Here is a 14419-nt window from a genome sequence, read left to right on the forward strand (position 1 = left end):
TTGATGATGTTTTTTTTTATTATCTTTATGGACATGGACAGTAAACCGTGCATAAATGTTCAAAAACATCTTAAACTGTGTTTTCAAAGATTAAAGGAATAGTCTACTCATTTTCAATATTAAAATATGTTATTACCTTAACTAAGAATTGTTGATACATCCCTCTGTGGAGCGCGCTGCTACACTTCGATAGCATTTAGCTTAGCCCCATTCATTCAATGGTACCACTCAGAGATAAAGTTAGAAGTGACCAAACACATCAACGTTTTTCCTCTTTAAGACGAGTAGTTGTACGAAAAAGTTTGGTGGTACAAAATAAAACGTAGCGCTTTTCTAAGCGGATTTAAAAGAGGAACTATATTGTATGGCGTAATAGCACTTTTGGGAGTACTTCGACTCGGCACAGTAACACTCTCCCTCTCCCATTATGAGAGGGAGAAGTGGAGCGGATTTTTCAGGCGAGTTGAAGTACTCCCAAAAGTGCTATTACGCCATAAAATATAGTTCCTCTTTTAAATCCGCTTAGAAAAGCGCTACGTTTTATTTTTTACCACCAAACTTTTTCGTACAACTACTCGTCTTAAAGAGGAAAAACGTTGATGTGTTTTGTCACTTTATCTCTGAGTGGTACCACTGAATGAATGGGGCTAAGCTAAATGCTATCGAAGTGTAGCAGCGCGCTCCAGTGCTTACGTGCACGCACACAGATGACAGAGGGATGTATCAACAATTCCTAGTTAAGGTAATAACATATTATAATGTTGAAAATGAGTAGACTATTTCTTTAACGAGGTCTTACGGATTAGGAACGACATTATGTCATTAATGACATTATTTTCATTTTGGGTTTCATCTCTTTAAGTATTTTCCTATAATAAAAAGGTTATTTAAAGGTGCTCTAAGCGAATTGAGGCGTTTTAGACCACAACATTTTTTTGTTACATACAGCAAACATCTCCTCACTATCTGCTTGCTGCCTGTCCGCTGATCAAACTGTAAAAAAACGCGATCTCTGTAGACAGCCTAGGCTTCACAAACGGCAATAACAACACAGTGGCCAAACCTACAAACAGAAACCATAACAAAGTGTTCCAGCCAATAAACGACAAGAAGGATTTGGGGGTGGGGCGCGTTCATGAAAGCACGGAAGGGAGGGGGAGGAGTTAGCTACGCTCCGTCTGTGTGAAAACAATTCAAACCTCAACAAAAAGATTCCCTTAGAACGCCTTTAATAAAGTGTTTATATAAAGTACCTGCATCCTGGAGAAAAATCTTCATTTGTTGATGTTTGTGTTTGATCCATGATGAAGCTGCAGGTGAATCTGATCAATCTGATCTCCACAACTGATACTGAATGAAAATAACATTATACAAAATAAGTATTCGTCTTTGTAATTAAAGGGATAGTCACTTTAAAATGAAAATTCTGTCATCATTTACTCATCCTCATGTTGTTCTAAACCTGTATGAATTAATTTTTTCTGATGATCACAAAATAAAATATTTTGATAAATTATGGTTAACACACAGTAGACGGTACCCATTAAATTCCATCATATTTTAATTACTGCTATGGAAGTCAATGGTTGCTTACTGCTGTGTCTTTACTATCATTTCTCAAAATATCTTTGTTTTTGTGTTAATTTTGTGTTCATCAGAAAAAATAAATTCATACAGGTTTAGATCAACATGAGGATAAGAAAATGATGACAGAATTTTCATTTTTTGGTGAACTATCCCTTTAACAAACTCTCATCCCGTGGCGGAAAACGTGGTTTAGTTTAAAGGGATAGTTCGGCCAAAAACGATATTAAACCCATGATTTACTCACCCCCAAGCTGTCCGAGTTGCATATGTCCATCGTTTTTCAGACAAACACATTTTCGGATATTCTTTCTGTTGATTAAATGTAATATTACGGGGTCCAGCCATAGTCCACGACCTTCAAGTCCAAAAAAAGTGCGTCCATCCTTCACAAATTAAATCGAAACGGCTCCAGGATGATAAACACAGGTCTTCTGAGGGTAATCCGTGCGGTGTTGTTGTAGAAATACCCATATTTAAAATTTTATTAACGTAATTAACTACCTTCCGGTGGGGCCGCCATCTTACGCTCATCCGCAATCAGGATGAGAGCTTACGGAGCGTACAGAGGTTTCTCTGCTGCTGCTCTGTCCCCCCACCCTCCGAATTTGTCATACGTCACTAAGAAAAGTGCGTACACTACGCTAATACTCTCTCCTGAGTCTAAGATGGCGGCTCTACCGGAAGGTAGTTAATTACGTTAATACAATTTTAAATATGGATATTTCTACAACAACACCACACGGACTACGCTCAGAAGACCTTTGTTTATCATCCTGGAGCCGTTTGGATTTAATTTGTGAAGGATGGACGCACTTTTTTTGGACTTGAAGGTCGTGGACTATGACTGGACCCTGTAATATTACATTTAATCAACAGAAAGATCTAAAATATTTTCTAAAATATCCGAAAATGTGTTTGTCTGAAAAACGATGGACATATGCAACTCGGACAGCTTGGGGGTGAGTTAATCATGGGTTTAATGTCGTTTTTGGCCGAACTATCCCTTTAAAACCAAACAGGCATGTATAATACATTTACCGGTAGATGGCACTTTATGCATGTGAGGTTAGCTGAGGCTGAAAGCAACATTAGTTAAAGGTGGAGTCCACGATGTTTGAAAAACGCGTTGGAAAAGGAGACGGGCCGACTACCAAAACACACTTATAGCCAATCAAATCAAATCAAATGCCGGGTTGCGTATGTGTGGGGCGGGTCTATCAACAGAAGATCCAGATTCTATTGGGGTAGGGGCGTGTTTGTTTAGGTGATTTCAAATATCAACATTGGCTTTCAAACATCATGGACTCCGCCTTTAACTGATAAATACGACAGACAGTCTAGCTGCTAAACTAGAATTACTAAAACTATAACTGAAACTAAATAAAATAAAAAAACTAAATAGAAATGTGTTTGCAAAATAAAAACTAAACTAAAACTAACAAAACCATTCATGAAACTATCTAAAAATAAACTTTAACGCAAAATTGAAAATTATATTAAAATAAAAACTAATCTAAAAAAGCATAACTATAATAACCTATCATAAATTATTAGGACAAAATCTTGAACATTACTTTAACTATGCAATCCATGCTGTTGTTAACATCCGTGTAACTGACCAGACAGTGACGTACGTGAACAACACCCTTCCTCACATGAACACAATGTTAACATAAATATCGTTAAGAGTCACAGACAGCGCAAAACATTCAATAAAGACCGATGAAAGTATTATTATTTTTTAAGAAACCATCAAATAATAAATCGATCCTTTAGAGAAATAAGAAGTGAAAAGCGTCTCGTGACACCTGAACTTACAATCTGTCTGGATTCACATCCTCAAAATCCTCCAGCTTTAACATCAACTACACACGAGACAATACATTAATCTGCTTTTATAAACCTTATATTAATCCGTTTGATGATCGGTATATTAGAAACTTCATTCACCCCACATGTTTAAATGGCGGAAGATATTTTTTTTGGCGGAAGATACTTTTACTTTCGCTTTAAGCCTGTGACGTCACCGACAAGATGACCAATCGCGTGATGTTTTTCTCCCTCTGCTGGTAGTAAACGAGCATTACAGCGTTACATTATACAAACATTATTACAACTAATTTAACAGATTTAACTTATAAACGAGGAGAAATCATTAATGTATTGCTTTATCATTTGTGTGTTTACTTTCACTCATGAAACAAAACACGTCAACATCAACAATGATTAAACTGAAATCTATATTTCTCCTCTTTTCTTCCACTAAAGCAGTAAAGTCATATGGGTTTGGTGTAATGTAAGTGATTTTTCATTATTTTTGTGTTTTACATTAACATTCATGTATTTATCATAATGTGAGGAAGTTCTCATTAAACTGCATGAAAACACTTCTTCAGTTGAGCTGATAGAGACACATTTAGTGATTTATTATAGAGAGATCTTTAAGATGTGTTTACTGTCTAATGAAGGTTTGTGACAGAACAGAGAAATGTTTCAGAAGATAAAATAACTGTGTACAACTTTACATCACAAACTCACAACCATCTCAAAAAACAAACACTCTTTCATACTTGAGAGAGAGAAACACATAGAAAAAATGGAGTTGACCTATTTAGCCTATTTTAGTCTGTAGATTATAGTTTAAGTTTATTTTATTTGATATAATTGTGTTTATTCAGACATGATTTATTCTCACTCTCAAGATTATAAAAATGGAGAAATGAGCTACAGATGAATTTATGTAGATTTTAGAGAAATGTGATAGAGAATGCCAAAAAAACATTTAAAAAAACACTTTGATCAGATAAACATTTAAACCTGAAATCAGAAGTCAATCATGAAACCCTGGAAACAACAACAAACAATCAAATACACACAAATATTAACTCATTCCCTTTCAGTCGGTCACTACGACGTCACGTCGTGACCGACGTATTGGGAACGCGCCTCGCGGGACCAATCCATTTCGAGAACTACTAACACACCAATGAACTTGTCATGCAGAAATTTGAATCTGACGGCTCGGGTATTTAAACGAGGATCAGGTGCAATATCATAAGCTCTTTCGCTTCGAAAGCTGGCAGTAATCTGCTCACGAGAAGCTACTCTCTGCTCTTTGGAGAACTCTGCGTGTTCGATTTGGTTGGGCAAGGCATTTCAGCGGAGGCTCGCGGGTGTTCCACCTCTCTTTTAAATTTTTTGACTTTTTTCTTACTCTTAGTTGAGTGTGCGCGTAGCCGTTCCCCTGTGTGCTTCATCAACATCAGCACATTAAAAGAGTGTTTCCTCTAAAAGAGTATTGCGGTGTTTTGCGTCTTTTTAAAGACAGCATTTCACTTGCATTGAGGCGGGAGCGTGTTTTTTAAAGATGTCTTTCCGTCCATGTTTCCACGGCAAATGTATGGGTCCCAGAGTGGCCACGATCGTTCTCTCTCGTGCACAAGAGTACATGCTGAGGGTGCGTTCGTGAAGGGTTCATACTTCTAAGAAAGCGTGACCCTCTTGGATGGCGGAGACGGGTTTCGTACCTCCGGGAACGTCACCCCCTTTTTTCCGTTGCGGAGCCCCGTTAAAGGTGCGGTGGCAAAACTCTGGAAATCTTCTGGTTTTTATGACTCTCAGCACCCCCATCCACAGCCAGAGGTGCCATAAGAGACGGGTGGCGCATGTTCTACGTGCTCTCGTCCTCTTTCAGTCCTCACGAGGATTCTATGTCTGTCACAGCATCGGAGAGGGGGTCGTCTATTCGGTCGCCGACTCGGACCCACTCCCGCCTTCAGGTTAGGGGCTCCCGTGCTCGACCCCGAGTGACGGCCATGTACGCTCGGGACCGCGGAGACGGTCTGTGTGGAGCGGAGAGCTCCTCCCCCACCCGCACCGTCCCGCCTAGACGATTGGCACTTCGGGACAGCCCCGACCTTCTGTGCCTTTCTTCCCAGGGTTCATGTTGGGTGACACGGTCGTGGAAAACTCGTTTTCCTCCCGGAACCGACCGTTCAGCCATCACCTCTCACCTCTCCTGACGGCGGGGCCGCTAAGGGTTATGCTGCTCCAAGAGACCAGCTACGCTCCCCTCACAGACCCACGGGCTTGTGAGAGGCGGCCTCTGCCATGCGCGCCATGGCGTTGATGCAGGTCCGCCAGGCTAAGGCACTGAAGGATCTGCACAGGCGAGGTCACGGTCCGGCAGCTAAAGAATCCTGTGTGGCTCTGACCTGGCGCTACAAGCGACTAGGTTCACCCCACAGGCCGCCGGATGTGCTATGCCCACCCCCGGTGGTCCAGGAACGCCATCTCTGGTTGTGTCTTGCAGGCATTAAGTAGGTCGTTAATAATCGTCCTAATGTTCCATTTTAGACCAGCCATTTCGGCAACGCGGCTGAGAGTGTCCAACAATGATCGGCCGCTTTAGAGCAGACTGAGGCATCATGCCACGTCGGAGCCTAGCTGCCCCCTCTGTGACGTCAGTATATTGGTCTGCTTTTTGCCGAGGGCGTCCTGCTATGGCTTTTTTCGTTCCTTCATCCCGGCAGCTCTGAGGAACCTGCCGTAAGCAGTTCACCCGCCCACTCAGCCTGCTACAGAGGTGGAAAATGAAACTTAGGGGCTCTGAGTCGGGCGACCTGAAGATGGAGAGGATCACTCTTCAGGAGATGGTGAAAACATCACTCTCCCCCCACCCCGGAGGAGGGCCGGGTGGATAATCCTTGGTTTCGTTTTGTGTTCCGCCGGCTTCAATCGGCACCCACAAAACCTCAAAGAGCGAATTCCTCTTCTTTCTCCAGGTCCCAGGAGGCATGTAGGAGTTTCGGACGGGCTCAAATCCCTACGTTCTCCTCTTCCTCATTCGCCAGCGGATGTGTCGAGCGGGACATCTAGGAGCCCTCTTTGCTCAGCATCCATCAGCGGTCTCGGGTGAGTGTTTCATTACACACAACATCTCACAATGCGGCCAAAGAGCACACGTCGTTGAGTTCCCCGTCTCCGCTCGCCATGGTACACATATCGTGCCGTTAATTTCCTCTCGCTCGGTATCTGGGGGCCTGGGAAGAGCTTCCCAGACCGTCGCGTTGGCATTCAATTTGCCTGGCTACCTCCCAAATATTCAGGCATTCGCTTCACCACGGTGAAGGCTGCCGATGCGCACGTACTGCGTGTATTGAGATGTGTATATTGCATAAGTTGGCCACTAGAGGGCAGTGTTGTACTACTAATACAGTTAAGTTCTGACTGTGTGTAACACCGGAAGCAGTGAATAAACAAGGTTCCGAATGTGATACTCGGTGTGTAAGTCTCATCAATACATGGTACCAGGATAAAAGTTTAAAAAATGATGAATTCCATCCGTTCGCCGGACGAATTAAAGTTGACAGGAAACATAAATTAAATCTGGAAAGCTTTTAAGCAAAGTTTTGAACTTTATGCACTGGCCATTGGATTGGATGGAAACGAACGGAGGAAGATAGCATTGCTGCTAACAGTGGCTGGACGTGGTGCACTGGATGTCTATAACACGTTTGTCTTCACGGAAGAAGAAAAAGACAAGTATGATGCAGTGATTGCGAAATTCGAGCTCTATTGTACACCGAGGAAAAAAGAGACATATGAAAGGTATGTCTTCAGAAACAGATTACAAAAAGAGTCAGAATCCTTCTAAATCCGCTACAGTAATAAGGGATTTTTGTGAGCAGTATGGGCTGATCGATCCATGGAGGTTCTTCTCTCCCTGCTCTAAAGTATTTTCTTTTTTCTCCCCAGTAAATCATTCATATAGCCTTATAAACTTTTTTTGATAGACAAAAGCCTGCTATCCTTTATTTCAGCAAGTGAATATCATAGTATTGTGATATCAGACCATGCCCCTTCTTCATTTAGGCTTAGTTTTCCCGATCATCACTCAAATTATAGACCCTGGAGATTAAACTCTCTTTTATTATCAGATGATGAATTTGTTAATTTTCTATCCAAAGAGATAGTCTTTTTTTTGGAGATAAATGATACACCTGATATTTCAAGAGCTACATTATGGGAAGCCCTTAAAGCTTTTTTACGAGATAAAATTATTTCCTACTCTTCTTATACCAAAAAGCAAGAAATTTCAAAGCTTAAAATAATCTCAGGGGAGATAACCAAGGTTGATGAGGAATATGCAGTTAATCCAAGTCCAAAACTATTTAAAGAAAGGCTGCGGCTGCAGACTGAATATAACTTATTGACAACCTCGCAAGAAGAGAAGAGGTTGCTGAAGACCCGATATAAGTTTTATGAATTCAGTGATAAGGCTAGTAAACTATTGGTCTATCAAGCCCGTCAGTTTGATGTCTCCAAAATGATTACTCAAATTCGGTCTCTTTCTGGTTCTATACTACATACTGCTAAAGATATAAATAACAGATTTGTTCAGTTTTACTCTGCTTTATATTCTTCAGACTATACTAATGATTTGACTCTCTTTGAATCCTTTTTTGAAAAACTAAACCTGCCTACTGTTAATATTGGCTCTGAACGCGGGGATTATATTAGGCAAGAGGAGGTTGCAGAAGCTGTGGTGGCTATGCAGAGCGGTAAAGCACCTGGGCCTGATGGCTTTCCCATAGAGTTCTATAAGAAGTTCTCAGCTCTGTTGAATCCGCTTCTTATAGCAGTATATAATGAAGCTTTTGAACAAGGCTCCCTCCCCTCAACTCTCACACAGGCCACAATTTCGCTTTTGGTAAAAGAAAATAAGGTCCCCTCCCTTTAAGAATCATATAGACCAATTTCATTACTAAATGTTGATTTTAAGATATTAGCTAAGGCCCTTGCATCACGTTTAGAACCTATTCTGCCCACAATAATTCATAGCGATCAAACCGGATTTATTCGAGGACGCAATCCCTTTAACAACTTGCGCCGTCTGTTTAATGTCATGTATACGCATTCACACCTAGACACCAAGGAAGCCATTGTTTCTTTAGATGCTGAAAAGGCATTTGATCGAGTAGAATGGGAGTTTCTTTTCATTACGGCTTTTCTGAAAATTTGATTTCCTGGATCAAGCTTCTATACTCTGCCCCTTTAGCTTCTGTTTGCACAAACAATGTATCTTCTGAATACTTTTCCTTACACAGAGGTCAGTCATGCGTGGGTTGATCCAAAATGAGCGGGTGCCTGCGATCACCCGCTGTACCCGCGGTTACGAGTCATCCAAAAATATTTTTAATGATATTCGGGTTGCGGTCGGTCGGGTCGTTTGAAATAAAGATGCCAATTAACCAGTGCTTAATTTGTAAAACAAAAGGTGCCAGAACGCAAAAGGCATATTACAGAAAGAGGGGTTAGGTCCCGGAATGCACAAAAAACGGTGCTGAAAACAGCCAAAGATTTACATGGAGTATTACGTTTATGCATTTACCTTTACGCATTACTTTTGCCACGTTTGCAGCTTTCAGTTAGATTACTCCACCGTTTTCGACCCTTATAAACGGAGTCATTCGTAAATGCTGCAGACCCTGTTTTAGTTTGAGAACCAGTGTTGCCAACTTGGCGACTTTGTCGCTACATTTAGCGACTTTTCGGACCCCTTTAGCGACTTATTTTTTAAAAAGCGACTAGCGACAAATCTAGCGACTTTTTCTGACGTTGTTGGAGACTTTTTACGTGACATTCACTCTTCTCAATGAGCAGCTACCGCTGCTTCTGTGGGCTCCACCCCCGACCCAAAGCATTCACAGGCGGTCTAGTCCTCGCGCACCAGAGCAGAATCTCTCCCAGTTGCAGTCAGGGCAGGAGAAGTGGTTATCTATCCGCGTCCAGACGGCATAATCGTGCATGCGGGAAGCCGGAGCAGGCGGATCCCGCGATGGCTTACATTAATGGCGAGATGTAAATGTAAAATGGTCTTTGAATAAAACGAATCACTGTACATAAAATAAATGTACTTGAGGGAGCTGAGCAGCAGCACATTTAGAACAGACAAACTATACGGAGCTGACGCGTTAATGGGCTATTTACCTACAAAACAACGTTTCCCATCATTTATCAGTGTATGTTTTGAAACTGGACTGTTTGGCCAATGGCCATATAAACATGAACATACACACATTTCGTTTTATGAGAACATAAGCAGGGGTGCGTTCTCCGATAACGTTGTCTCTTAGCGCGCTACAAAGACTCTTAAGTTAAACCTTAACTACAGGTATACCTTTCCTACGTGTGTTCTCCGAACTATACCTTAGGATGTTGCTTAAGGGTAACCTTCTTAAGTTCGACCTTAGCGGGTGCTGTCCATGGAGGAGGTGCTGAATAGGTTGATATCGATTGCTCGACAATCAATTATTCACTTCATGTAATAGGTTTCGCTGCGTTATGAGATAGCGGTGTTCTTTATTAAAGAAACATTTTAGAAAATGTTCAAGTTCAATTTATTAGGAATATCTGGTAAAAAATATTTCAAATTGCAAACAACTAAATTCAACCTTCTATATTTGATATCAAACCCGTGCAAAACCCGCAACTTTATTTCCAAACGTATCATATTTAAACTGCTCCAATTCATCCGCTATGCCTTGAAAGGATCATTTATATTTGGGGTTCCCAATAAGTGCGTTGCACAGGGGAATACAGTGGGTTGTGCAAGTACTTGGCTGTGCATATAAAAACAAACTGCTGTTGTTCATTAGTTCACGCGTTTATTGTGCTTGGACACTGTATGCACAAGCAGCGCGTTAACAATGCGGATTAAGCTTAATGGACGCATTTCTGGAGCCTGTCTGTCTAAATATAACATATCAAATATTATATAATATCCTATAAATATATAGTATGATTGCTTTAGATTTTAGCTTTGATTAGTTTTAATGTGGAAATGTTGTTTACCTTAGATTATAAGCAGTAATCAAGTGCACAGTTTATTTTGAATGTTTATAAAGAATATGGCATGCAGTTGCCTCAAAGTTATAAAACATTAAAAAACTTCGATGCAAAGTCGAATTAACATTAATAATCATAATTATTTTTGTAATTTTACCCGATTTATTTATGCAGCTAAAATACTAGCCGTTAGACTAAGATTTAACGGATATGAAATGCACAAATGAAATAGTAGGATTCGCTGTATAGCTGCCAGTTTCACCAACTCCATCACCCAAAATATATATTTTTAAATAGTTTCTTAATCCTGTAGCATTTAATAGTTCACAGTTGATGTCCCTTTGGAAAACATAATTAAAAATCTAACAACCATCAATGTAATGATGTCTAATTATGTAAATGTTTTATTATTTAAATATAAAAATATTTGCCTAATTAAACACGGAGTGTATTGCATATTTTTTTTTACAAATATTTAGTTATATAGACTACAATGTAAGCTTTTATGAAAGTGATGGCCCCTAGTGGAGATCATGTGGGATAAGGTATAGCTAAGAGTGCTCCAGACCAACCTTCCGAACGAACGACTTACAGAAGTGATACGTAACTAAGAATGTTTCGGAAAACACGTATTAGCGATAAGGTACAGCTTAAGGTACAACTTAAGAATGACGTAGCGTTAAGGTAGTTTCGGAGAACGCAGCCCAGATAAACAAACGAGAAAACATTTTCAAGCATTCATGTGTATTAAAATAACATTTTTGACAGTTCAGAGAGAAAGAGAAACGTGAAATAATGTAAGCCAATGTAGTAAGCATGCAAATGCGACGTGATGACGTCACTGTTATGCAAATGACGCAATGACGTAATCTAGCGACATTTAGCGACTTTCCAAGCAAGCTTTAGCTACTTTCCATTGAAAACAGTTGGCAACACTGTTGAGAACTCCGGGGTTGTGCTGCAGTGTAAATAACATAGACGGAACCTAAACGAACAGCTGATTTTAACGTGACAACGCATCAATTTAAAAGTAAAAATGATTTATTCTGGTAAATGGAGTTTTGCAACGGAGGGTTTTTTCCAATAAACATCTACCAACAAACTACAGATTATTTTAACATGTATCTTAATGTCTGTTATATGTTAATGTTTGAGTATTGTTTGGTTTAAATATTGTTGTAATGTTGTTTTGTTTCAATTTAATTAGCTTATTACGAGTTTAATTTTAAAGTTTTGGTTGCTACTTTAAAACGAATTTCGTTTCAAATAATTTGTCTCGTAATTATAATCAATGTTTTGTGAATATAAATTAAAAAGAACATTAAAACAACACCGTGCATCTCATTGATGCATATGCTACCGAATGCCAAAACATGCAGTGAGTAGCCTATATCTATCACTTACTTTTCAAAAATTCAGCCTGGCAGTGCCCAGAAATTAAATTTACACGCGCATTTAGAGCATAATGTAGCAGCACGTTTGATTTGCGGTGTGCTTACGACTTTTAAAAATCAACTTCATATTAATTTCAAGGCTATACTTTGACGGAGGACACGCACAGAGAACAGCGACGGCAGGTAAAGGAAAAAAGTTAAATGGTGTTTTTCTGACGAATAGAGTCAGTTTGTAAGAACATTTTTAAATGGGCTATAAGATCATTAATATGAACTCTGAACAATGAACTATTGTAAACATAACAGCAAGAAAAGCTGAAGAGGAACTCAAAGCAATAAGCATTTATGTAGGCTAAAGCTATATATCACCTCTTATTTTTTAATTTAGTTAAGTTTTAATGGTAAGACTAAAGGCGTGTACATTATGCAGCGCTTTTCACATCCGAATCCCACTTAAGAAAACTATAGGCTAAACGATGTGCAACTTAAAAATTTGCATAATATATATTTTTATATATTTTAATTTTAATATAGGCTATAGTATATTTGTTGTTTTTATACGTGAGGTGGGGGATTCGCGCAAATAGGTACCGGAACACAGACAGTCAAAACCCGAGAAGTCCCGGACCCTGCAATTATTAAACAAATGACTACTTTAAGAAATGCGGGTCAGGTATAATATATATATTTTTATCTTTGCGGTCCGAGTTGCGGGCGGGTTAGATGAAAACGTCGGTCGAGTGCGGGTTGTTTATACATTGACCCGCGCATCACTGACAGAGGTACAAGACAGGGCTGCCAACTTTCGCCTTTTGTTTGCAATTTCCATTGAGCCCCTGGCCATACTACTTCGCCAGTCTCCTATTTTTAAAGGCATTGTTCGAAATGGTATAGAACACAAAATTTCCTTATATGCGGATGATGTTCTGTTATACATTTCTAACCCCGCTACATCACTGCCACATATATTAACAATATTAGAGGATTTTGGGAAAATATCAGGCTATAAAATTAATATGCACAAGACTGAATATTTTCCAGTTGTTATGCCTTTGGATTTTGCTGCCCATACTATTCCATTTAGAGTGGTTCAGGATGGGTTTATGTACCTGGGTGTATCAGTTACTCGCTCAATTGACAGTTTATTTAAGGCAAATTTTTCTCCCCTTTTAAAACGTTGCAAACATGACTTCAAGAGGTGGTCTGCCCTGCCTTTGTCTCTAGCAGGCCGTATTAATTTGATTAAAATGACGGTTCTGCCACGCTTCTTATACCTATTTTCAAGTATACCCATTTTCATAAGAAAATGCTTTTTTTCCAACCTGGATAAATTAATAAGCTCTTTTTTTATGGGAGGGTAAAACTCCCCGTATCAGGAAAACATTTCTGCAGAAACCCAAGAGTCAAGGAGGGATGGCATTGCCCAATTTTTTGTTTTATTATTGGGCAAGCAACATTCAATTGTGTATTGTGTCTCAGCTTGGGATCTAGAGTTAATGCCTGTTTGGGTGAAAGGGGAAGAAGCCTGCACTAAATGTTCTCTTAAGTCATTGGTTTGTGCACCACTTCCAATAACTGGAAAGAGTTTCATTACATTAACCAATCCAGTAGTTGCACATACATTAAAAATTTGGTCACAATTTAGGAGACATTTTGGTCTCCAGGCTGCCTCGATTGCGGGCCCCATTATCTCCAATTGTTTATTCCCACCATCATTTATGGACACTGCCTTTTTAGCATGGGAGAATCAGGGAATTAGATCCTTAAAAGATTTATTTATAAATAATATTTTTTGCTCATTTGATGAGCTTGTGCATAATTTCTCTCTGCCCAAAACTCTTTTTTTTTTTTGGATATTTGCTGATAAGAAGTTTCATTAAATCAGTTTTCAAGTCTTTTCCTGAACTGCCTGCTCCTTCAGATATTAGTCCCTTTCACACATACAGTCTTTACTGGTAATTTACTGGTAAATTGCAGTTAACATGTCATGTGTGAACAGAACCTTTCCGGTAAATCAGTGCTCCCAATTTACCAGTAAGACAGGTTGTAAGATTAACGGTAATTTGCTGGTAAGCGCTGTGTGTGAATGAAAAATATAGCATTACCGGCATTTAGATGACGTCAGACCGCGCTGACAGATCGGGCGGGCCAATCAGAACGTTTTTTATACAGGTGACGCGGTTTCCCCCAGACTGTTTACGGACGTTTCCACACACATGTTGCTTAAAAGTCGAGCACACCTAAAGTTAACATCCACATTTCTTCACCAAAGTTGTTTAAAACAGCTTACCATCTAATTGCCAAATTGCCGACGTCCTTAGCACACCATCTGTGAAGCCTAATGTGCAAACGCGCAGGTTCCGTTTGACGCCGCCTAACGCAATGTTGTTTGGTCACGAGCAACTTCGCGACCGCTTGCCACAGATGTGAAAACAACAAAAGACGGACCGTGGATATTAAGTCATAACCCGCCGTTTACAAATACGACACGGACGGCGCTCGCCGGCCGCGCGCCACAGGTAACTTCCGCTTTCTCTCCGAGTTTACCGGTATTTTGATACTGATGTGTGAATGATGTCTTACTGGTA

At 39.9% G+C, this 14419-nt stretch overlaps 1 protein-coding gene across 4 annotated transcripts in view; it reads right to left on the reverse strand.

Moving 5' to 3' along the window:
• LOC141363258 (protein NLRC3-like) overlaps window positions 1-3561 on the reverse strand; it is a 173546-nt gene extending 169985 nt beyond the window's left edge. For all 4 annotated transcript variants that reach the window (XR_012368799.1, XR_012368798.1, XR_012368797.1 and 1 more), the window contains exons 1-2: window positions 3406-3561; window positions 1254-1350 (exon numbers count right to left, since the gene is read on the reverse strand). Coding sequence is in view for 1 of the 4 variants with exons in the window: in XM_073865864.1 (XP_073721965.1) it covers window positions 1254-1303 (50 nt within the window). In the remaining 3 variants the exon portion in view is untranslated. The remainder of the gene's footprint in view (window positions 1-1253; window positions 1351-3405) is intronic.
• Between the last annotated feature and the right edge of the window lie 10858 nt (window positions 3562-14419).

This window comes from Misgurnus anguillicaudatus, unplaced genomic scaffold (genome assembly GCF_027580225.2).
Source record: "Misgurnus anguillicaudatus unplaced genomic scaffold, ASM2758022v2 HiC_scaffold_33, whole genome shotgun sequence".
In the NCBI taxonomy this organism is placed as follows: domain Eukaryota; kingdom Metazoa; phylum Chordata; class Actinopteri; order Cypriniformes; family Cobitidae; genus Misgurnus; species Misgurnus anguillicaudatus.